The sequence below is a fragment of the Oreochromis niloticus genome, linkage group LG7, assembly GCF_001858045.2.
Source record: "Oreochromis niloticus isolate F11D_XX linkage group LG7, O_niloticus_UMD_NMBU, whole genome shotgun sequence".
NCBI classification, from domain to species: domain Eukaryota; kingdom Metazoa; phylum Chordata; class Actinopteri; order Cichliformes; family Cichlidae; genus Oreochromis; species Oreochromis niloticus.
The window spans coordinates 54,522,891-54,546,282 of NC_031972.2; the positions used below are offsets into that span (position 1 = coordinate 54,522,891).

General features: G+C 39.6%; 3 protein-coding genes across 22 annotated transcripts in view; 2 read left to right on the forward strand and 1 right to left on the reverse strand.

Annotated features, from left to right (window-relative positions):
- Positions 1 to 2,264, forward strand: part of b4galnt3b (beta-1,4-N-acetyl-galactosaminyl transferase 3b) — a 20,904-nt gene extending 18,640 nt beyond the window's left edge. The window contains exon 20 of the mRNA XM_005470807.4: positions 309 to 2,264. Within this exon, the coding sequence (XP_005470864.1) occupies positions 309 to 420 (112 nt within the window). The 3' untranslated portion in view covers positions 421 to 2,264. The remainder of the gene's footprint in view (positions 1 to 308) is intronic.
- On the reverse strand, positions 1,632 to 10,407 carry tnni1c (troponin I, skeletal, slow c). Of its 2 annotated transcripts, XM_025908637.1 has the most exons (9): positions 10,022 to 10,407; positions 6,364 to 6,400; positions 6,216 to 6,219; positions 6,076 to 6,111; positions 5,621 to 5,662; positions 5,326 to 5,457; positions 5,141 to 5,230; positions 4,846 to 5,028; positions 1,632 to 4,745 (listed from the first exon to the last, which is right to left on the reverse strand). In XM_025908637.1, exons 1-9 carry the CDS (start codon positions 10,032 to 10,034, stop codon positions 4,644 to 4,646), a joined length of 639 nt encoding a protein of 212 aa, XP_025764422.1. In that variant the 5' UTR covers positions 10,035 to 10,407; the 3' UTR covers positions 1,632 to 4,643. The 2 variants fall into 2 exon arrangements, with proteins under 2 accessions (XP_025764422.1, XP_005470865.1); XM_005470808.4 differs by lacking the exon at positions 10,022 to 10,407 and having other exon boundaries at positions 6,364 to 6,507.
- The window catches only part of c2cd5 (C2 calcium dependent domain containing 5), a 25,246-nt gene continuing 11,480 nt past the window's right edge, over positions 9,627 to 23,392 (forward strand). For 8 of the 19 annotated variants that reach the window (XM_025908621.1, XM_025908622.1, XM_025908623.1 and 5 more), the window contains exons 1-11: positions 9,628 to 9,981; positions 10,418 to 10,526; positions 10,682 to 10,768; positions 10,900 to 11,071; positions 11,163 to 11,258; positions 11,557 to 11,712; positions 11,812 to 12,049; positions 14,801 to 14,961; positions 18,797 to 18,885; positions 19,201 to 19,236; positions 21,723 to 21,831. In XM_025908621.1, the coding sequence (XP_025764406.1) occupies positions 10,437 to 10,526; positions 10,682 to 10,768; positions 10,900 to 11,071; positions 11,163 to 11,258; positions 11,557 to 11,712; positions 11,812 to 12,049; positions 14,801 to 14,961; positions 18,797 to 18,885; positions 19,201 to 19,236; positions 21,723 to 21,831 (1,234 nt within the window). In that variant the 5' untranslated portion in view covers positions 9,628 to 9,981; positions 10,418 to 10,436. Of the gene's footprint in view, positions 9,982 to 10,417; positions 10,527 to 10,681; positions 10,769 to 10,899; positions 11,072 to 11,162; positions 11,259 to 11,556; positions 11,713 to 11,811; positions 12,050 to 14,084; positions 14,201 to 14,800; positions 14,962 to 18,796; positions 18,886 to 19,200; positions 19,237 to 21,722; positions 21,832 to 23,392 lie in introns of those variants that run through there. The other 11 variants (XM_025908632.1, XM_025908636.1, XM_013268612.3 and 8 more) reach the window with 6 other exon arrangements.

Sequence of the window (23,392 nt, forward strand, 5' to 3'; positions counted from 1 at the left end):
CTAAATGGATGGATATGTTTAGAGTTTTCCCATCCATTTCATCTATTGAGAGAAATTAGACAGAGTAATACACCTTTCAAGTGAGAAGCAGACTGGTTAAAAGGTTGCTGGTAAAGGCAAAGAACAGATGGACATACTCACAAAAAAATTTAGATTTATTAGTGCAACATTTTTTTTCAGCCAATCATGATTTGTGTCTAAGCAATGCCAACAAAGCATGTTGGAACTCTTAACAGGCCAAAAATCATTTCTTTCCTGTTTGTGATCCAGTTTAAGTGAACACTCGATCCGCTTGTTTTCTCATCTAGAATCCTGCAGGCAGGTCTGGAAGTGGAGAGGATCTACTTGAGGAACTTTTTCCACCACTATCACTCCAAACGTGGCATGTGGAACCGGCGAATGTCAACAAGTCCCAGGTGACCTCGTCACCTCCATTTGCACAATGACATCGCCATGGTTACAACCAAGGCAACGCGAGCACTTTAAAGCCGGAGGCTGATTCCTGCTATGTAACGGTAATACCTGCTGACGGTTAGAGAGAGTAGCACATGATCCGGTGCTGTCTTTGCTCACTCAGGCTTTGGGAAGCAGGTGGCAGCGCTGAAGGTCATTGCTTAGGAGATACTACTGATATGCTCAGAGTTTATTTCATTGAATATGCTGTGGACTCCAAAGAGGGTACTGGCTACTGAGTGCCAATGACTATAAAATTCTATGTATGAGGATACCGCGGTGCACAATGTTGCTAACCAAGATCATGATCTGCACTACTGGCAGGAAGAACATTTCCTAATCTGAAGACAAAGCTGGATTCCATGTATGTAAGCTCACAAGTGTCCCTTATTATAAACATCACTCTTGCACATCGGTCTTTATGGTATTTTATTTTCTTTGTGTCAAAAAAAATAATTTTACCGTAGATTGTTTATATGATCAAAACACAGCCTTACTTGTCTTATTGTAAATTAGAGAAAACATTTTATTTATTGAATAAATGTTTGTGGTGTTCTTTTTTCCCCTTTTATATTTAATGCTAGAAATGTTGAACTTACCTCAGTGCTCTTCCATGTTTGTTCTCATTATGTTTAAGTGTCCTTACTCTGCTGTGACTGGTACTCTGAGTAATGAGAACTGTTTTACAGGCAAATCCGAAAAAGCCTTAAACTGAAAATAAGTTAATGTTAAAGTGATGTTTAATTGTAGCATTTAGTTGTTTTTAAGGAAACAAAAAATAATGGCTTTAATTTAGACATTTTTTTTGTTTTTGTCCAATGCACAGGCAATTAATGATCGTATCATATTAACTGTGGAAGTACTTTATCCATTTTTGCTAGTTCTCCTTACACTGCCACTTACCAAAAATAAGAAAAATAAACTTTAATCATAGCATTAACTCCTGTCTTTGATAGTCTAAGGAGCTTGGAAAGAAAAGTGTCTGGAACTGAAGAAGCTTCTCGGATGAGGTGAAACGTCTTCAAGCAACTTAAAGAAGTCCAGACGCTTTTCTTTCCGAGCTCCTTAGACTACAACGACCTGGATGACTGAGAACCTTCACAGACATCCTGTCTTTGATGGTCTTTTTTCATCCACTTGTTCGTTCCTCTGGAACTCTTTGCTCTACTTTTTCATCAGTGGATCATGCTTCTGCTTTCTGTGTTGGGGTTGTTTTGTTTCTTTTTTTTTTTTGGCTCCCTGCCTTAAGTTGTCATTTCTGTCAGCAGAGAAATTCCACAAAATGTGATTAATAAGTGAAAATTCTTGTCGTTTGTCACATTGTTATGTTGTTATTTAATGTTTGAGTAATGGCAGCAATTTCTCATTTTTTAACATTCCAATGTCAGCAAAGGAGTTGTCCTCCCTTTTTAGCGTAGCCTGTAAAAATGACTAACAGGTGCTGAACTCTTTCACTTGTCATTCAGGGCAATGAAGACAGAAGAAGAGTTGAATGTAACATTTATAATTGATAACACTGCTAAGAGTAGTGTGTTGTGTTTGTTTTTTTGTTTTTCCTTTTACGAGCATTGCCTCTTTCTAAATTTGTTTAGTGATTTTGCTGGAATAACGGATACTTTCCCTTTCCTCCTTTACACTCCTTCAAGTGACTTAAAGTGCTCTTGGTTTACTTTTAAAATACCTCAGCACTGTTTTTATGCTGGGAATAGGTTCTCCATTAATGTTCTGAAGCGTTTCCTCTCAGGGACAGGTTATTCCATGTTACACTGCCTTGACAAATCTGGCAAATAAATTTCTCTTAAATGTGTTCATTTTGATTACTGTGTTGTTTTACATAGCTGATATATACTGAGGTATACTGTGGACTTGTACCTCAGTTGAGCACTCAAAGAACTTTTTACTGGAAGCTTGATTCACCCGGTCACACTTATTCATATAGCACTTTTATCCATGCCTCAGAGCTTTCCTAATATTCCCACACACACTCATATAGGTGCATCATAAGGGACTCTGAGTTTAGTGTCTTGGCAAAGGATACTTCAACATGTAGGCTGTAGAAATTTGGATCAAACCATCAACTTTCCAACTCGAAGATAAACTGCTCTGCCTCTTGAGCCACAACTGCCCCAGGATGCAAGTAATGAACTGAGACAACTTTTAATTTAAAACAAAAAAAGAGGTATTCTAGTTATTGATTGAATTACCTTTGGAGAGAAACAAGCTTTATAGGTGCATCATCACTGTATTCCTCCTTGGTACATCTCTGCACATTTTCACATTACTCTTGATGGATTTCAGTATACAGTTCTTAAAGTTATATCTTTGATCTAATTGGTAAGTGGTAATTATTCTTAAAGTCATTCAGATAAACTTGAAAGACATTTGTGTTCCTGCCGGTCAGCAATCGATCTTATCAGGCAATCTCATGAATTTAGGCATAGTTAACTAGCTGAAGTTAAAACCTGGTGAAGGATGGGACGTGTTCATCTACACGAAATTTCCACAAAATCATCTCTAGGGTTTACAGACAATGGTATGAAAAATATAAACTATCCAGTGAACAGTAGTTCTCTAGGTGGAAATCCTTTGTTGATGTCAGAGATGACACTAGAATAGTCAGGGTGCGTCGATCTGATAGGTAGGCAAATGTAGCTCAAATAACCACTCATCACAACCAAGGTATGCAGAAAACATGTCTTGCTTTTTTTTCCTCAAAGGCACAACATGTCAAACCTTAAAACAGCAGAAGACTGCAACAGGTGTCACTTCCTGTCAGCTCGAAACAGGAAACTGTGGCTACAGTTGACACAGGCGGACCAAAATTAGACAACAGAAGACTATAAAAACATTACCTGGTCTGACAAGTCGTAATTTAATTCGTGCATGTTGTAAACAACATGACAGCATGCATCCATCCTGCCTTGTATCAACAGTTCAGGCTGCTGTAGGTGATGTAATGTTATGGGAGTTATTTTCTTAGCACACTTTGGGTCCCTTTTTATCATCTAAGCATTGTTTAAATGCCACAGCCTACCTGAGTATTGTTGCTAATAATGTCCATCCTTTATGACCACACTGTACCCATTTTCTGCTTATTTCAATCAGAATAGAATATCATGTTACAAATCTCAAATAATCTCAAACTAGTTTTTTGTACATGACAATGAGTTTACTGTACTCACTACTGTCATTGCTACTGTCACCAAATTTCAGTCCAACAGAGCACCTTTGGAGTATTCGCATTATGGATATACAGCTGACAAATCTGCAGAAACTGTGGGCCAAAACCTCAGATTTGGGCATTAGGTACATGTCTATACATACATCTATACACCCTGATTCTTGTAAAAGTAAAAATAGAGACTAGCAGGCCAGTTTCTGTGATTTTCTTAGTCTTGAGGCTAGACTGATATTTCTGGGTTATGGCAGATTATTTCATAGCTCATATAGACAGAAGCTGTACTATTGTAGTGCATATAGGCCACTGTTATACTAAATGAAATAACTTTACACAGTAAAAACAGCATTGTCAGTCATACACAAATTCTTTCCATCACCCTTAGAGTCCTTAAAGGCTGCTGACTCCATCCACAACACCCTTCATTATTCAACCCCCTGTCTTGCTGACAGTGTTTGACGCTAGTTCAAGGACAAGTATCAGTGTGTGTGACAATATTTGCTGTTTTTAACCGGAGAGGAATTCATTCCATAGAAGAAGAAAGGCTAAGTATATCCTTGCACTAAATATCTCAGGTGGCACTGCAAGTTTATGGCATTCCTTAGTGGAGACACAAGAAACACAGCTCCATTACCGTGTACAAGGACAATACCAAGCAATGTAAATCTGCTGCACTCACAAATGAAATACAGTATTATCACCATATAATGATAATAATATGCCTAAAATCTAACTCCAACCAATCCAGTTGTTCATGGAGTATATCTTATTTAATGGCCAAGCTCTGAACTTCATCGTGTATTAGTCTCCACTACAGTTATTTATGAATTAATTTATTTTTAGGTTTCTAATTTTCAGTTTTTGCCTATCCCATTTTATTTTTGACTCATTTTAGTTTTATTTTATAAATGTTATGTTAAATTTTGGTTAATTTTTTTCACTTTCAATTAAAGTTCTTTCATTAAATCTTCCTCCATTACATCCTGCATCGTCAGCACACGAAATAATTGGTTCACTGGGCGCCACCGGCAGCATCAAACATCTTCTTCCTGCCCTGCATACCAGACATGGCCTCCACGTTTTTACGCCAGTCACCCACCTCCATCGTCAGCTCCTAAAGTAAAGCCGCATTCAGACCATCAGGTTCTGCAGTTTTATTTGGCTGCCTATTCGAATATAACTAGATACCAATAATGTGTGTTGCTAGAGCAAACCTTCTCTTGTTTGATGTCTTCTTTCTTTACAGACTTGAGATTGGCCCTCAGATCCATGGAGCCCTTAGTTTTCGATCCAAACAGAGCTTTCAACATCTCATCTGCTGACACTCTCACCTTCCTGAGAGCTGGTTTCTTAAACTTTCCTCCAAGGTCCTGAACCTTTAGCTGCAACTCATTGATCTAGCGATAGAGGGAAAAGCTTTATTGGTGGCTTATTGTTAAAGGGGAAGAAAAAGCGTGTCAATGTATTTTAGTTTAATACAGTGTGTTATGATGTTTGCTGAGCTCATACATCTCTGTAGTTCTTGAGAACCTTTGCCTCACAGTCATACCGATCCTCGTCCACCAGATGAATCTTTTCATGAATCTCCTTACAGACTTTCTACACAGAAAAAAAAGTTTCAATTCATGACAGTTGATTGGCTTTAAAAGCACTGTCAAGCCCATATGCTTACTCATAGTATCATAAGCTCACACCTGCAGATCATCGATGTTTAACCCACTGAGCTGCAGCGGTGGAAGCTTCTCCCTCAGGTATCGAACCTTCTCTTCCTCGTTTGCAGCCTTCTCTGCCTCCAGGTCTTCCGTTGCACGAGTCAGCAGAAGGATCTCGGAAAAGTCAAAGAAGTTTTCATTTGCGTCATCTAGTCATCGCTTATGATTTTAATATTGGTTGTTACAGGAAAGAACTTTTCTCATAATGACATTCTATTTATTATATTCATGAGTTATTACGGTTCGGGCATTTTTGCCATCATTATAAATTATTTACCTTTAGTGATAGCTTGCGTGACGCGGAAATCTTGCATTTAGGCTGGAAATAATACAAAATGTGACATATTAATGATGACTTGACATGCCACGTTGCCCAATTAAGTGTCTAACTCCTTTAAAAACAACAGCAGGATGGAAAATTTTCTATCTGCAGTTATCCATACGAGTCTAAAATAGGTACCCTTAACAAACACAAGAGCGTATCTGGTGTTCTGACATCAGTTATAAGCTCATCAGCCATTTAAACGATTACCTTTTTTTTCTATAATGAGAAACTAAATGTCATATGATATCAAATAAAACTGAGAGAAATATATCACAATGACACTGAAATTATTTCTTTTTTCTGCTGCATGAAAGTATACAGTGTGCAAATATAAAAACACATTCTTGACAGGTTAGAAATATAAGACTTAATTTAATAATCATATGATAATATAAAAATATAAATACCTTCGCCTCTCCCTTGGGGGCAATGGATGACGTATACTGAGGAGAAAGGGATGCACAAGAAATTCAAACTACGTTAAACACAAATCTGTATCATTGTTAGCTGAGAAAGTATATGGTCATACATGCGGGCTGCAACTTACACCGCTGTGATGGCAATGCCCAATTTGTTGTTCAGCAAAATCAAAGATGCACAAACGAAAAAAAGGCACGAGATTATTATTCTCATATGAAAGAGTATCCGACTTCATAGGCCATTTAAATGAGAATAAAAAAGTGATGACAACTTACTCGCCAGACATTGTTGTTCCGTTACACAATTTGGATGCTATTAGATTTGAAAATGGAAAGAAAGAAAGAAAGAAAGAAAGAAACTATGACGCCTAATTGAAGTTCTCACTTCTAACGTCAGGAACGTGTCACTTTACAAGCGGGAAACAGCAGCGGCTGCATTTTATAAGTCAGACACGTAGATCGAAGATCGTCTATTGTGACGAATAAATCTCCCTTTTTTTTTTTTTTCTTTTTTTTTTAGAACTTACAAGTTTCTCACCAAGATACAAATTCAGCACTTTGGTTTTGGCCACCTAGCGACCCCCCCCCCCCCCCCCCCCCCCCCCACTCTACATAAAAATAATAAAAATAAAATAAATAAATAAAATAAATTCGTGGTCCTCAGAAACAACGACACAGTGAGATGTCTTTGTTTTGTCTAACAGCTGATCTCGTGACGCCTCCCGGGCCCTCAGTGAGAATTGATACTGTCACTGCAAAAATGAAAACCTTTCACTTCCGGATATGAGCCAGACTGATGTTTATAATGCTGTTAATATATCTTGTAACAAGCAGCGAGCTCTCTGTTTTGTTTCTCTTTTATATTTTTTGGCAAAGGGAGGAAGACTGAGTGAGCAACGTTTTCAGCGTGACATGCGTTACTTTCTGTGGTCGTCGTTGGTAGTTTTCATCTGTGATGGCATCTCCAGAGTGTTTTACAGTGCGTCGGTATTATAATGTTATTTATTAAAGGCAAAAGGTTCCTGGCTTACCAATAAACCAAAAGGATTTCCACCTACTAAAACTTACTATTAGGTCTCTGGAATAAGAACCAGAATCTGATCTGAATGAAAAATATAATATTCTTGTGTGAATGCTGCACAACTATGAAACTGTATTCTTCAGGGTAAGATGTATGTATAGTTTAAATTTCCTTTATTTTTGTGCACACTAAAAACTTGGCGCCCCTTCTCCAACTAGTTCAGCTATCCACACAATGTGTTAAACCCGCTCTGACATTATTTAACACATGGTCGGATTAACCTGTTATTTGCCCATGGGTGCAGAGAACAGAGTTCCCAGTACATCACTGTTTTTTGTTTTGCTTTGCTTTTTTGTAGTGCTCAATTATAAGGTTTTATGTTAAGTGGTTAAAGTAATTTTTTTTTATTAAGTGATCAAATGTCAAGATCACTGTCACAAAACGTTTAGGACATCAAGACATCATGATCCAATAACTAAATGCGATGCAATTGAAATATGTAAAATCAAAGGTTTATTTATTCAAATAAATGTAATTGGACCAGATTCAATTAAATTCAATGTTTTACATTGTACTCATGTAAATTACAGTGAAATTTTATATGTAATCAAGTTACTTAAATAAAGTCAGAATTTATGGGGATAAATGTCTTTTGAGTGTAAGATAAAATGAGAAGTTGATGAGATTTATCAACAAAAAGGGGTCAAAGTTCATAAAGTTCTCCAAAGATTTCTGGCCACTATTCAACACAAAAGTCAAAATATGAAAGAGATGTGACCACAAAATATTAAATTCCTTACTATATTTATATATATATGTACTTAATCCTTACTAGATATGGTATCTGAGTCTAGACAGATAGAGATAAAACAGCAAGGCAGTAATTCATATAGAATAGAATAGAATAGAATAGAATAGCCCTTTACAACAAAGTTGTGTGTGCTCCACGCCAACTGTGCCAGCTCTGCAGGAATAAAATATAAACAAATCGCAACCCAAACTGCATATTTGTTGATTTGTTGATTAGACATAATTTCATAAGCAATATGGCCAGACTATATAAATTAATTATGATTAAAAACTATAACTGTGAAACTGTGCTCTTCCATTATACATGACTTATAATAGATGTTGAGAGGTTCCACTAAAAAACACAAATACCCACTTTGTTGTGTTGGAGAAATAATAAGGGCACCATCAAACCCTGCAGGACTTTTCTTCGTTGAGCCATGAATGTCAGAACGAGGCATGAACCTAGTGAACCATAGCTCCTGCCTTCTGGTGCCCTTGGTTTAGTTTTCCTCCTTTGTTAAGTTATTTTGCTGTCCTTTTCAGATTGTTTCATGTATTTTGATTAAAATCTATTAGTGTAAGGGAGATTTAATTTTAAACCTTGGTCCACAAATATAGGTAGTCATACATGTGTAACTAAATCTCTTTTTATGTGACAGGTGTTTGTCTTCATACATATCATACATACTAAAAATACCATCTGACTCCCCTCAGTAGACAAAGGTGACAAGCTGTGACAAGCTGTGTTTGATACAGACTAATCCACCTGGCACAAGAGTGACGTGTTCTACAAAAGAACACTGTGTAATGTTTTCTTGATGTCCTTTCTTGCTTTGTTTTGCAGAACATTTTTATAGTTCATACACATAACACATTACATATACATATAGAAAAGGCTCTCAGGTTGAGATGTAATGGTAAATCTTAAAAGAAATGAAACAAACAGTGTATAATTTTAATTTAGAAAAACAAAACAAAAAACGGGCACAACTCCTTCCCTGAAATTCACGGGGGCTGTAGTTTTAAAACATATAACATTCAAGCTTGAGCAAATGGAGAACATGCTGAGGGTTTATTTTCAGTCAATATTTCTAAGTACTCAAAGCACCTGCAACAGTGCAGCAGTGTCTTATTGAGATGTTTGGAGCACTACGGTAAAGGCAGTACTCTACTGAACTACAACTCACTTCTAGTTTAGGTCTTTTGTTGGGTTTTCCTGATTATTAGGAAAGCCTCCTCCTGTTATAGGTTTTTCTGTTGTCATTTCTGCAAAGATATGAAATATTTTTTTCGGATAAAGTATTCAACATGGGTAAAAAAAAAAATACAACAGCGGGATTGTTAAAAAAAAATCCAGCACTTAACCTCTTTTACAGTACCCAGTGCACAAAACATTTTGCATTTATTTTAATAATACTGGGAGTGTTTGCTTCCTCGTGCTACGGTCACATGGGAGGTAAACGAAGTTGTCAAAGTTGCGCATGTTCAAACCAAATCTCTAAGATGCCTTTAAGGGAGACACTTAACGGGGGAGCTGCTATTGATATAGATAAAATTAAGCGAAACTGAACTACTGAAAAACTAAATTTAGTACTTGTACTACATTAAGGCACGTTTTAATCATCCCAGTGGAATTAGATAATATATTATTTCTTATATTATTATTTTTATTTATCTTTTAAGGAGGGGCGCGTCGGCTTAACGTTTGCATGTTAAAGTACAACTTTACGAGATACACACAAACGCAGCACACAACAACCCCAAGTGAGAATTCATTCATCATGGGCTTCATGCTGTCAAGCTAGCTGTTGTATTTACGCGGGGCGTGTAAAATAAATAATAAGTGGACAGTAATGCCATTTGTAGAGCATCGCCAGTATCTGTAAAGCCGCAATATCTGCGGCTGTATGATTTCTAAGTTGAGCGACACTTTCCTGCGTGTTGTACTGGGAACTCACGTCTCGTGTTATGGGAGAGACACGGAGGTCAGACGAACAGTGGACTGTCAACAATAATGTCCGAGTAAATCGAGACTGCTGCTGCTGCTGCTTGGCCAGCTGTATGTTAATCTTCTAGCACTGGTAAGGATGTTACAGTCTGCACTGAAGACAACATGCTTACTTTGTAGCTGCATAGGTGGCGGCTTTGCCGTGTGACTGTAAAAACATGGCCGATCAGGTAACTAGAGCTAAAGAGATTCTGACTGCAATGCAGTTAACCTAAGTGGCTTTTCGTGTTAGCCTCGTGTTGCTAACTTAATCTAGCACACTGATAGTTCGGTTTTTTTGTTTTTTGTTTTGATAAACGGCAATCCAGTAGATAACCTCAAACCGAGTGGATCATCTTTTTTGATAAACAAGAAATACAAATTCTAGTTTAGCTTTTAGCTAATTAGCTAGTGAGCTTGTAAACAGAGGAAGGGGCTCTGCACGTTATCAGCAACACATGTTCACCGACGCCTCGATGTTTCCTGTTGTTAAGGGCAATATCGACAGTTTTAATTATATATGTTGACAGATCAGCGTAAAATTGAATCATGCCTGGGAAACTGAAGGCCAAAATTGTGGCAGGGCGCCACTTGCCTGTGATGGACAGAGCCAGTGACCTTACTGATGCTTTCGTAGAGGTAAGAGAAGAATTTATGTACTTAATTTGTTTATAGCAGTGTAGCTGTACATGAACTGTTTGTCCTAATGTTGATAGTCACTTCCCCTCTAAAGGCCCAAAATGAGCCAAGAAAAGCAATTAGGCATTTAAAAAATGTGTCTGATTACATTCCAGGTCAAGTTTGGAAATACAACCTTCAAAACGGATGTCTGTCCCAAATCCCTCAATCCACAATGGAACTCGGAGTGGTTCAAATTTGAGGTAAAATGCCTCTCTTTAAACATGAGGGACCAGTGTTATTACTACATTAAATTGCATTCAGATTCTGTAGATTTCTAAACTCTCCTCCTTGCTGTTGCCTCTTGTTCCTCTTCATGCCTTTCTGTCTGTAGGTCGATGATGAGGACCTGCAGGATGAGCCGTTGCAGATCACAGTATTGGACCACGACACTTACAGTGCTAATGATGCCATAGGGAAAGTTTACATTGACATTGATCCGCTGCTTTACAGTGAGGCTGCTTCTGTCATCTCTGGCTGGTTTCCCATCTATGATACCATCCATGGTATAAGAATCAGCTAATCCATCCACAATGATCACAAATTTTATTTTGTTTTCTTCATGGCCTTATCTATATTTCTATTGTTTGTCATCAGGAATTCGAGGGGAAATAAACGTCATTGTTAAAGTGGAGCTCTTCAACGATTTGAACCGTTTCAGACAGTCTTCATGCGGGGTCAAGTTTTTCTGCAGTAAGTTTGGGTGGATTTTTGGTTCTAAATGCATCATAAGACACCATTTTCAGATTTATGTGAGGGAGGGCAGTTAATTAGATGGCATTGTAATCAAGGTTTTTGTGTCACAATGATCTTGCCAACAAAAAAAAGGGGTTATTCCTTGATCGGCAAAATTATAAGCTGTGTCAGTGCCATTAGCACATCTGTAAACAAGGACATACCACTTACAAATGTGCAATAAAGATGGAATATCAGCTATAACAAAAATTTCTCGTGAAATCTAAGCTTCTTCTCCTCTGTTTCTGTATGGCAGCCACATGTATTCCACAGTGCTACAGGGCAACTTTGGTGCACGGCTTTGTTGAGGAACTTGTGGTAAATGAAGATCCAGAGTACCAGTGGATTGACCGTATCAGAACTCCCAGGGCCTCCAATGAAGCGCGACAGAGGCTCATCTCTCTCATGTCTGGTAAGGAAGGAAGTTTGTGAGGAAATTCAGGTGTGGAGGAATGAGTGCTCCTGTTTACCTGTTTTGTTAACATGGCCGTGTGTTACCCCCCCCGTCCAGGAGAACTACAGAGAAAAATAGGACTTAAAGTGCTGGAGATGGGTGGGAATGCAGTAGTGGGCTACTTGCAGTGTTTCGACCTGGAAGGAGAGTCGGGCCTGGTGGTCCGGGCCATAGGTACCGCCTGCACGCTGGACAAACTCAGCTCTGGAAGTGCCCCTAACACCAACACACACATGCACCCAAACACAGCTCCTGCTTCCAATGCCTGCAATTCCCCCTCTAAAGATGGAAAGGAGTGAGTATGAATCAACAACACGAGCATGCACACTACTACCTCTTTTGTGTGCAAGTTTGTGAGTTTTGGGAAAGACGATTGTGTGTGCACGAAAGGGAGAGCGTGTGGATTAAAGCGTGTACTGTATAAAAGTTTATGTGCACACTCCTGTGTGTGTCTCAGTATCTCTTGATTCCCCTTTGCACTTGGTGTGTCCATTGTATCACGTGTAGTGCATCATAAAACTAACAGCACACGACATAACCTGAGACACACACATGTACAGTACACACACAGCCATCCTCAACCCCTCCTCCTCCCTTGTCTGTGTCTGCTCTTTTAGACACCTCTTGCATGGCTTTCTGCTCTGCATCTGCATGTTCTAGTGCTGCATCTTTTTAGTGAGTATCTAGTACACATGTTCTGCTGTGCCTCTAACTATGTGGTTACTCACTTTTTTCTGCTTTTCCCATCATAAGTGATTTGTTTCGTGGTTTACATCCAGTTCCTGTAAGCTTAACGACGCTTGGTGTGCTTGTGTGCCTCTTATTCTCTTCAAACTGTACATCTGTGTGTCGGCGTGTGAGATTTTGTGTAACGGGGATGTAAACATCTGCTGGTGGTGAGATGAAATGTGTGAATTTAATTGGAAAACTCTTTTTTGTTTTTTTGGTGAGAAGAACAGTCACGAATGTCCACTAAAAATAGGACAAAGTGATGAATCAGAGGAGAGAGAGCGAGAGCGTAATTATTGTACCGGAGTTCATTTTCTTCCCACTGTTATGATTGTCTTTCTCCATCTTTTCTTTAAGACTTACCTGCATTTTGGTTTTTCTTGCAATTAAGAAGGTTTTGTAAAAAATAAAACAAAAAACTATTTCTTCTATGTTATCAGAATCTAAACAGCTATCTGTGATTACACACATTCTTGATTTTTTTATTTTTTTTAACTGGTTATTCAATGAGCTAAAGCTGCCATGATTCAGGATTCTTGTTGTTTAATCTCTTTCGGGTATTTATTGTTGTTTAATTTACTGACCCTGTTCAGCTGTAGTTAGTATAAAGAGAAATTCCACTACATTAAATCAATTTTGTAATTTTGGGTTCGACCTCAAGGTCAGAGGTCAAGTCTTGTGAATTCGAAACTTCAACTAAGAACTAAGAACTATACTAACAGATTTTTAAATTCATACCATAGGTGTGTCCACTAGGAGGCTGCCAGTACTTTACAGTCTCAATTCCTTCCGTTCAATAAATGGACTTTCAGTTACTACAAAAAATACAGTTACTTTTTTTTATTTAATTATCTATCTATCTTTGCTTAGGCCTCCTTTACTTACTTTTTAGGGGAAAAAAAGACATCATGAGAACAAAATGGTGCCAAAGTGGAAAACAAGGTCGTCACATTGCTTTTTTTTTTTTGACCAACAGTTCAAAACGTAGCGGGTGGATATTTTACACTACTATAAAATAAAAGACCTATCTTAATCAGTTTGCTTAAAAATTGATATCCACAGTTACTCCATGTATTAAAATGATTGCTGATTATTTTCTTTTATTTCACTTTTTAATACTTCAGCCATAATGGAGAATTTTAAGGTTTCCCAGGGAGCCATATAAAAATAATTTTTTCCAAGCTAGCTTGTTTTTGGATACTTATCTGTAATGCTGTAGGGCCTTCGTTACCTTTTTTTCCTCCTCGTGTTTACATCCCTGCTCTGTATCTGTGTGAGACTGAGATTTCAAACTGAGAGCTGCGTGTTGTTTTCCTGCTTCTTTCACATGACTTTAAATTGAATAACAGTGCAAAAAGTGGGAGTTTAACAAAAAAAAACCCCAGCAACCTCTTTTTGCTGTTCTTTTCCTTTTTTGTCTCCCTTTTTCACTCTACTGCAATGTTGTGTTGTGTTGGTTCTTGTGTGCATCTCTTTCTTCTTTTCTGCCAACATTTGGATTTGGACGTTTCTCACTGCTCGTGTCCATATCGGCCCTTCGTCTTCCTCTCTCTTTTTCTTTGTCTTTCTCTCACTCTCATTCTTTCTGCTGATTGGCCCAGGTCTCCCCTTGCCCACGGATGCCGCTCCACCCACAACAGCCCAGTGCATTCGGTCTGCAGCTCCCAGAGACTGTCCCAGAACTTCTCAGTCTCTGTTCCCACACTCATCTTCACTGGTACGCAGAGGCAGGAAAGGAGATAGGTGCAGGAGAAAGGCAGGAACTCAGACATGCAGTGTAGCAATAAAGCTATAAGATGAGAGGCATCAAGGCAAAGAAGGAAGACAGACCCTTATGTCCTTAAAAATGATTTTAGTCTGGAATCCCTCCACTTCTCATTTTCTAATTACTGCGGGGTGGGCAGTCGGGTTTGCAGTTGCATCAGCATTTCTGAGGAAGGGCCTGTGATCATCCTACAGTCACCTGACCTTTGCTTCACTCTACTGGGACACATGCTTCAGCTCGTCATCCTCTGTTAATCTGATCTTTTTTTGTGTGTTTTGCCATATTGCTTTCTTTAGTTTCATTTATGTGTGTGTGCGTGTGCTATTCTTCGTCCTTACTTTTTGCTTTTCACGCTTGCTTTTGTTTTTTGTTTTCCAGCCATGCGTAGCACCTGACAACACACCTCACCCAAAGCAAACAAGTGTCACATTAAAAAGTCACCCTCCCACTTAACAACCTCTGTTCACTCTCACCCACATATGCGCACACATACATACGCAAAGAGGGGTGCAGTGGTGACTGACGTGTGTGTGTGTCATGTTCTCCTGGCAGGCCGGTATTTGTTGAGGATCTGCCCTCGTCCTCCGGCCCGCCAACCCCTTTCAGAGCCCTTCCCACCTCCTCCTCCTCTCCTCCCCCCTTCTCTCCCTCCAAGCCATGCAGCCGCCAGTCCTCATCATCAGACACAGACCTCAGTTTGACGCCCAAGACGGGTAAGAATACTTGGCCCCGTCCCTCTTTCCCATTCTCATCCCTCCCTTCTCCTACACTTCATATTGGTGCTGCTGTGTGTTTTTGTTTTTCAAATTCTGTTTATTCAGTTCATTTTTTAAGAATATTTTAACATTATTTTCTGTTGTAAGTTTTATTATAAATATTTATTAAGCCTTGCCTTGTCTCCCACCTGTCCTCAGTGGCCTGGTGTGTCTTCTTGTTTCACATTTTGAAAAACAAAACAAAAAAAGCATTTTTAATAATTGGAATATAAAACATGTGCTTCATAGCCTGAAGGCACACCAGATCTCTGTATTTGTTCCGTTCCCTTGTTGTTGTAGCTTTAGAAGCACTGTGTCTCATGGGGGCTGTTGTTGATTGAAGGTCACTTCTCCATTAGTAGTCATTATGGTTAATCGTTGAGGAAGAGATCATTTTGGTAGAACTCTGCCCTAAGGACAACTTAAGCACATTTTAACGCAGGCCACTAATAAATGCCACAAAAACCGAGGAACTTTTCACCACAGCTGCCCTCCCGAGCCCTCAGGATTGGACCTACATTTTCCCCTAATCCACATTCCTCCTTTCTTTCCACTTCATTATCTTTCTTGCTCATGTTTCCTCTTCTGTGCCTCCTTTCTTTTCCTCTTAAGCCATTTTCACATGTAGATTGCAGGACTTGCCCCAAGGTAGGCTGCACGTTCAAAGACAAATGTCCAGTGTATTTAGATTGTTTCAGTCACTTAAACCAAACAAAGTACAGTGAATATGGAAAGTATTCACTGCTCTTAACTTATTCCACATTTTGTAATGTTACAGCCTTTTTCTAAAATGGTTTCAGTTCATTTTTCACCTCCAAGTTCTACCCCATGATCACAAAGTAAAGACAGTTTGCTTGAAATTCTTGGAAATTTATTAAAAATAAAAACTAAAAATATAACATGTAGATAGCATTTCCACTGATCATCTGTCAGATGTTTCAGTTGATTGGACGTGATTTGGAAAGGCACACACCTGGTCCTGTGTGAGGTTCCATAGTTGATAGTGCATGTCAGAGCACAAAGCAAGCCATGAAGTCCAAGGAATTGTCTGTTGACCTCAAAAACAGGATTGTATTGAGACATAGGTGATTGGTATAGAAAAATTACTACAGTATTGAAGTTCCTGGTGAGCACACTGGCCTCCATCATCCATAAATGGATGAAGTTGCAAGCCACCAGGACTCTAACTAGAGCTGGCTGCCTGGCCAGTCTAAGTGATTGGGATGGAAGGATCTTAGTCAGGGAGGTGACCATGAACCCGATGGTGACTCTGACAGAGCTCCAGTGTTGCTCTGTGGAGAGAGGAGAACCTTCCGGACGGACAACCATTTCTGCAGCAGTCCACCAATCAGGCCTGTATGGCAGTGGCCAGACGGAATGCACGTGAGAGCCAAAAGGTAACCACCAAATCGGGTATCGCTCGACCCCTGGATAATACCATCCCTACAGTGAAGCATGGAGGGAGCATTATCAAGCTGTATGATGGGATATTTTTCAGGAGCAGGAGATGAGTCATGGTCGAGAGAAAGATGAAAGCTGCAATGTACAGAAACATTCTTGATGATAAGCTGCTCCAGAGCGCTCTGGACCTCAGACTGGGGTGAAAGTTCATCTCCCAATAGGACAGTGACCCTAATCACGCAGTCAAGATAACAAAGGAGTGGCTTTGGGATCAACAGGGAGCTAGAGCCCAGACTTGAACCTGATTGAATCTCTGGAGAGATCGGAAAATGGCTATGCACCAACGCTGCCCGTCCATTCTGATGGAGCTTGAGAGGTTCTGCAAAGAAGAATGATAGAAACTTCCCAAAAATAGCTGTGCCTAGCTTGTGGCATCATACTCAAAATTTTGCAGAGAAAATGAATTTAATCAATTTTTGGAATAAGGCTGTAACATGGCAAACTGTTACAGCTGTGAATACTTTTTGAGTGCACTGTATAGCTAAGTCTTTAGGATTTAACACTTTCAATAAGATTTGACTGAACTGTAGACTTTTAAGCTTTAATTCAAGGCATTTGATAAACTTATTGCATTAACTTGTTAGGAATTACAGCCAATTGTTTACACAGTCCATTATATCCAATTTCAGAGGAATGTTCTTTTGTTATTCCATGATAATTTACAAGCAGATAAAAAAATCTAGTGCTGATTCCAAGTTTAGAGCTTGCATTTAGTAGCTGACCTCAATATGAGGTCAAGAGATGTATAAATACAAGTTGAAGTGCTCATCATTTGGTTGAAAGACCAAAAGAAAACAGAGAGCATCAACTTTAAGGAACAACAGTCTGGTGTGTTCTTAAAAAAAAAAAAAAATGAACTAGCCAGTTCAGCAACATTGAAAGGCTTGAAAAACCACAGAAGACAAGTAAAGTCCACTATAACAGAATTATTTCCATGTTTAAGAAAAGCAGCTTCACATCTAACCGAGTGAAGAGCACTTTTGGTAAGGTTGGAACATTATTATCCACAATCAATGAGATGCCTAAACTGAGGCAGGAAGGGGCAGATCAGACTGCCAGGAAACATCTAAGAGAGCCTTCACAGTTCTAGAAAAATCTTTGGACAGATTGAAACCAAGATCAACTTGTACCATAATGATGGGAAGAGAAAAGTATGGAGAACAAGAGAAATGGCTCATGATCAGAAGCATTGATTGTCTGGACTTCATGTGTGAAAATGGCTTTTGCTTCCCATCATTCTTCAGCATTTTTCCTTTTTTTTCCTTGTTCCTTTTTTTCTCACCTTACTACCAGTACATGCAGTGCACATTTGATAACTGTCATTAAATTATTTGAATCAAAAGTATTTTTTGGGTTCTGCGACACTGAAAGTCACCAGTCTGTAGTTAGCATGCTAATTTAATTAAAATGTGGACCAGCCATGTAATGTATTGACAGCTGATCCGCTCACCAAGGTCAGTATCAGTACAGTGCCCAACTTACTTAATACTAGCTACCTACTTTGCATAGTTCATTTCTCTGCGCTTGTGTCCACTTTCCTCCTCATCATGCTCTTCTCCATCTTCTCAGTTGTTGTGCTTCTGCCTACTCTCTTCATTGCTCTCTGCCTATCCATTCTCAATATATCTGTTTTCTTTATGCATCCTCCATCTGTTTCTCTGCTGTTGGATAGAGGAGCCCCACTCAGTGAGATGCAGACCTGGGATCTTCCTCTGCCCCAGCTCCCCCATCCTTTCCACAGACACTCTGTCCCTTCCTGGTTCTGGCTCAGTGGGCTGTGGTCATGGCTCTAACCCCAGGGCAACCACCTCAGCCCCTCTCTCCTCCATCCAGTCAGACTCTGCATTGCTGAGAAAGAGCGTGTCCTTCACTGAGGACCTGCTGCTGGCAGCCTCCGGTATAGTAGGCCTGCTGTGTGTCACCGAGTGCCAGAACCTTATAACAGGGAAGTGTTGGCATCTCACTCATTTAATGGGTCAACAGCAGGACTGTTCACACCCAGATTGTCTTGACTGGTTTTGTCAGAAACACTAACTGCTCACAGTCCACTGTGAGACAACATTACTGTGAGAGTCCTATTCTGGATACTTTAACTCCCAGCATGTGGTTCGATGTGTTTATTAGTGCACTAAATGATCAGAATAAGTTAGTCTGAGGTTCATGAGGCTGAAGATCATTAGGGTTTTTTTTGTCCAAGTTCAACTTTCTCTTGATTTGTCTTAACATGAATGCTGCAATGTAATAATCACCTGACAGTTTGTTTGGCTTTGTATTCCGCCGACTTTTGTGTTTAAAATGACAAAACTGAAGCCAGGCTCTCCTCTGTGATCAGGAATGGGCAGTGGAGGCAGCGCCGGGAAGGAGGCGGGACCTCTGAGGACCCTCCTCAGACAACAGACACAGACAGCTCTTGAGCAGCGGGTACGGTGACACTGGTGTCACTCATCGTCCACACTTACATACATTTAATTACTAGCTCACTACTCGTGCAGACACCTGAGACTGAAATGCAAAGTCAGAGCTGGTGAGCCATATATTTTGGAGAGCTGAGGGTTTGACATTTGTGTTGGCGTTGCATATCAGCCTCAGATCTCTGTGCAAATGGTGAGTTTTAACACAGGTGCATTCTGTGTGACAGATTCATAATTGACATTGGAGAGGTGTTTAATGGGGCTCGGTCTGTGTAAGACCAAGTAATGTTCCCTTTTTTGTGTCTCGACCACTTATGCTACTCAGGGAGCGTCTTCCTCTGGGTTATTGTTAAACGCCAGGGTATGTCCCATCAGTGTGACACCTTCTCACTCTCCACCTTTCCCTTAAAACCCTAACCAAGCGGATGGCCACCACTTAGTCTGAGTCAACTCCTAACCTGGCTCTTTTTTTTTATTGCTCTGCACCCTCCAAACCCTAAAAGATTGACAAACATGTAATGCAGAGTGCCGGAGGTTAGGAGTTGTGCTCCCTTCTTGTTCGAAGGGGTGTGTTTGAGACTGTTCGTGTTTCGTCTGGATATTCATCTCAAGTGCCTCCCTCCTTCCAGAAAAATTTCCTGAGTCTGATTTTGGTTTCCCGTATCAAAAACAGGAATGAGCATACTCATCTCATCAGCTCATTCTTGCGACCTGGCTCAGAGTGGGAGGAGCTGTCAGACAAATTGGAAGACATCTTCCTTTTGTGGAGTAGTGGATACGATTGAAATTTTTGGCATTCCCACCTGATTTCTGATCACTGAAGCCATCCATCACATACTGTTCCTGCATGGTTGGGAATCACTACGTCCCTCTGCTTTTCTGTAAGAGTGTTGTCTCTTCAACTAAGAATGAATACCAGCAGGCTTTGTTTCCTGCTCCTCATGTGAGTGAATGCATGGATTTGCATCACATTATTTGGCTAGAGATAGAAGATAAGCTGTGTTCTTAGTGGGCAGAGACAAGCATGTAAATCAGAGTAATGATTCACAGCCGCAAACTACTTTGTCTGTCTTTGTCCTTCACTTTCAGCTCCAGACCTAATGAATGCATGTGTATACGGTAGACTCAAAAGGATTGAATCTCTACATGAGTGACACTAAATACATGGCTTTCAAAGATGTTTTTCTCAATCATTTCCAGCTGTATTTGAAATGCTTTTGAGTTTTATTCCTACACGGGTAGGCTGTAGTGGGGAATCTCAGTGGACAAAACCTGCATGGGGGGCTCATCACACTCTGTCCTTGGTGCATGTTTCCACTTATCCTATAACTGCTGTAACGTAAGTCTACGTGCATCATGTTTTAGACTTTAAAAACAGTTTTGATCAATAATCAACTGCTTCAGTATGTGTTGGGAGAGGAGAAAAATGTGAAGTTTGATATCTGGTTCTGCTTTTATTCTTGTCTTTAGCATGTTCCCAAGTTTTCTGTTTTTGCATAGAATTGATACTGTGAGGTTTCTGGGGTTGAAGCCTTTAGAAATCTCTATGCAAAGTATTTATTTATTTATTTTTTGTTATGGAATATAAAGGTCTTATTAGTATAGTACTATAGTGTGCAAAGGTCTTGAGCTAGCCCTTGTTTTTTTTTCTTTTTTTCCTTTTTTAACTAAATTACCTCCAAGCAGGAAGTAGGTGGTTGTGAGCAGTAGTTCTCCAGCGTTCTGAAAGTCTTTCTAGGTTTTTGATTTGCATGTTGGCTGCTTTTTCATTCATTTTCAGTCCAGTCCTTGTACCTGACAGTTTTTCTCATTGTTTTTGTTAAGCCACTAAAAACTGACGTCTTACTCATGCAAGCATAAAAAAGGAATTTAACCCACATATGTCTGCACATTACAGTCAACTTGGCAAAGAAACACTTTTAAGTTGTATCTTTAGGGACCTTGTTACTAACAGACCATCAGAAAAAACACTTTGTTCCCTTTTATTTAGTCAACTCTATGAAAAATGGCAAATGTAACATAATTAGACAGACATATTTTTGCACCAACAAGATGATTCTCAAAGAGCTATTAGCTGAGAACCCGGGATTTCTCAGCATGTGCAGAGTTTACTTACAAAACATTGAGAGAAATTGACAAGTGGAAGAGAAAAGAAGTGGTAGGCCTAAAAAACCCCATCTGCACCAGATGAACAGTAATTGAAATTCATATATTGAAAATAGGAAATAAAATCCAGCAAAGACCTGACACAGGACCTGGCTGTGGCTTCATTTTTCAGCACAACTGTGATTCCAAACACAAAAGAGTTAAAAGCATACATGGATAAAAAAAAGAAAAAGAAACACATGAAGTGAAACACTATCTGATTTTGGTTGGCCTACCCAGCAGCTCACATCTCAAAACGTGAATGTTCTTTAAGAAGCCTGGAGAGCTTTTCCTGAAGTGAGAAGGACGCTTGGCTGAAAGAGTTCACACTTTAGTGAAGATTAAAAGGAGTCCTTCCAAATATTGACCTTTCAGGCCAGTTAGGGCAAAAGCAGTTTTTACAATTCTATGTACTGTATTTATGTTTGTAGAATTCCCATTTCCTTAGTAAAATATAAAGAAATGTAGGGTGACTCAAGACTTTTGCCCACTTCTATAGGTATCTTATAGTGGTGTTTTAACCACCTACCTAACGCAGAACAAATTAGCCTTGTCAGCAAAAAGTAAATATTTGAACTCGGTCTTGAGTTGAGAACTTAATATTCACTAATGTATAAGTAAACATGAGACACAAAAATACTGGAAAGGCCGTTTCTGTAAGTGACCATTGTGTGTGCTTCTTTTTTTAAATTGAATGTGTAGGAGTTCCCCTTCTTCACCTTGACGTCGTTCCCGCCTGGGTTTCTGCTTCATGTTGGTGGAGTGGTCAGCGCTCGATCTGTCAAATTACTGGATCGGATACACAACCCCGGTGAGTTCAACACACGAACGCACACAAGTTCCTAACGTAGCTCGTCCATCGCCCCGTGAAAAGATAAGAGTGAGCTTTTTCCATTGACCCTACAGTGTTGTGTGTGTTTGATCTCGTTGCAAATGGCTGTTAGTCAATGCTACCCATTATCCTCTTGTGTTGCCAAATTTTTCCAGTGTATGGTCCTACTCCCAATTTGTTTGCAAAGGCAAAAAAACTATAAGTTGACGGTCAGACTTAAGTTTATCTACAAGTCCTGTAGGTAGCAGGTGAAAGCTGTTCCTGGTCACGCTGATAGGCTGCGTATGCAGTAGTTTGTTCTAAACTTTAGGATGGGCTATCATCACATGTGTCAAACATTTTTATGGATAGGGACAACTTTCACCTTGTGGTTTGACTCACTGGCTTTATGTAATTAATAGTCTGTGCTGGTCATTTGGTGGCTCTCTGTGTGTGCCTGTGCTGTGGTTGCTGTGTTGTTGTTGTGCAGTGCTGCCCCCTGGGGCTGAATTGCAGTAGTGGTGCATGGCTCCAGTGTTTTGCCTGCTACTTCTGTTGTGTGTGTGGTTGGCTGTAGGTGGCAACATATCGAGGTGCTGTGGTGTCTTGCTTAAGCTCTGCCAGCCTTTTTCTGTCTTTATTGAACTCACTGTGTTGAATCTGTTCTTTTGTTAAGAGGGGCATAATAAATACACCTTCAAATGAGATTTACAGACATTTGCTCGTCAGGTGAATCGCCTGCCTGTTAACAGTGTTGGAATACCTGAGTCCAGTTTATAGACTTAGTAGTTTTACCTTTTAGCTCAGTTTACTAATAGCCTACCAATACGAATGAAGGATGTCTGAGAATCTAATCAAAGGGGAGTGTTGATGAATGTGGGCTGGGTTAGGATAAGCAGGGCTCTTGTCAGAAGTGGACAGGGGAACTAAAATAAGACTGTAAAAAAACGGTGCTGTGATTAAACCAGTATTCTTGTCTAAATTAGACTCAATGACCCTGATTGAAACTCCAGGATTAACTTGGAAAGCAGTCTGAAAAGAGCCCTGTTCACTGTTGCTGTGCCTTTCTACTACAGAAAAACATCAAAGGTACCCTGTGGAGTTTGTCTTCAAAAATAGCACCGGGGAGCGATATCTTTACAAGTGCCTTACTTTTTTAGCTTGTTTTACTTTGACAATAACAAAAATAACTTAACAGTTATGCTCTGCTTAACTCAGGCTTGATCTGCTTGTTATTAGCAAAATACATTAGCTAATGCATATAAAATCACTTCATGTAATGTTGTATAACTGCATCCAAGGCCGACATTGTTGAATCACTGCAGCTAAATGTTGGCAACCCAGATGACTTCTATCACTCACTCAGGTTGGTCGGCCAGCTCCAAACTGGCACCGTTTGAACCTGTTGACTGATGATTTAAAATCGGGGGGCGGGGCATTTACAGTAAGAACATGCCCATTCGTTTTTGTTTACAAGAAAACTCCACAGTGCGCCTACATGTACTTACAGTCGCTGCATGCTCCTTTTTGTGTTGTAGAGCTTCTCTTCTCCTTATGTTAA

What these genes read in the sequence shown, in the direction of transcription:
- tnni1c (XM_025908637.1), bottom strand. An exon ending in TAAACATCGATGATCTGCAG is followed by an intron (nt 5,231 to 5,325) that starts GTGTGAGCTTAT and finishes TTTTCTGTGTAG; the next exon opens with AAAGTCTGTAAGGAGATTCA. An exon ending in AAGACATCAAACAAGAGAAG is followed by an intron (nt 4,746 to 4,845) that starts GTTTGCTCTAGC and finishes GCTTTACTTTAG; the next exon opens with GAGCTGACGATGGAGGTGGG.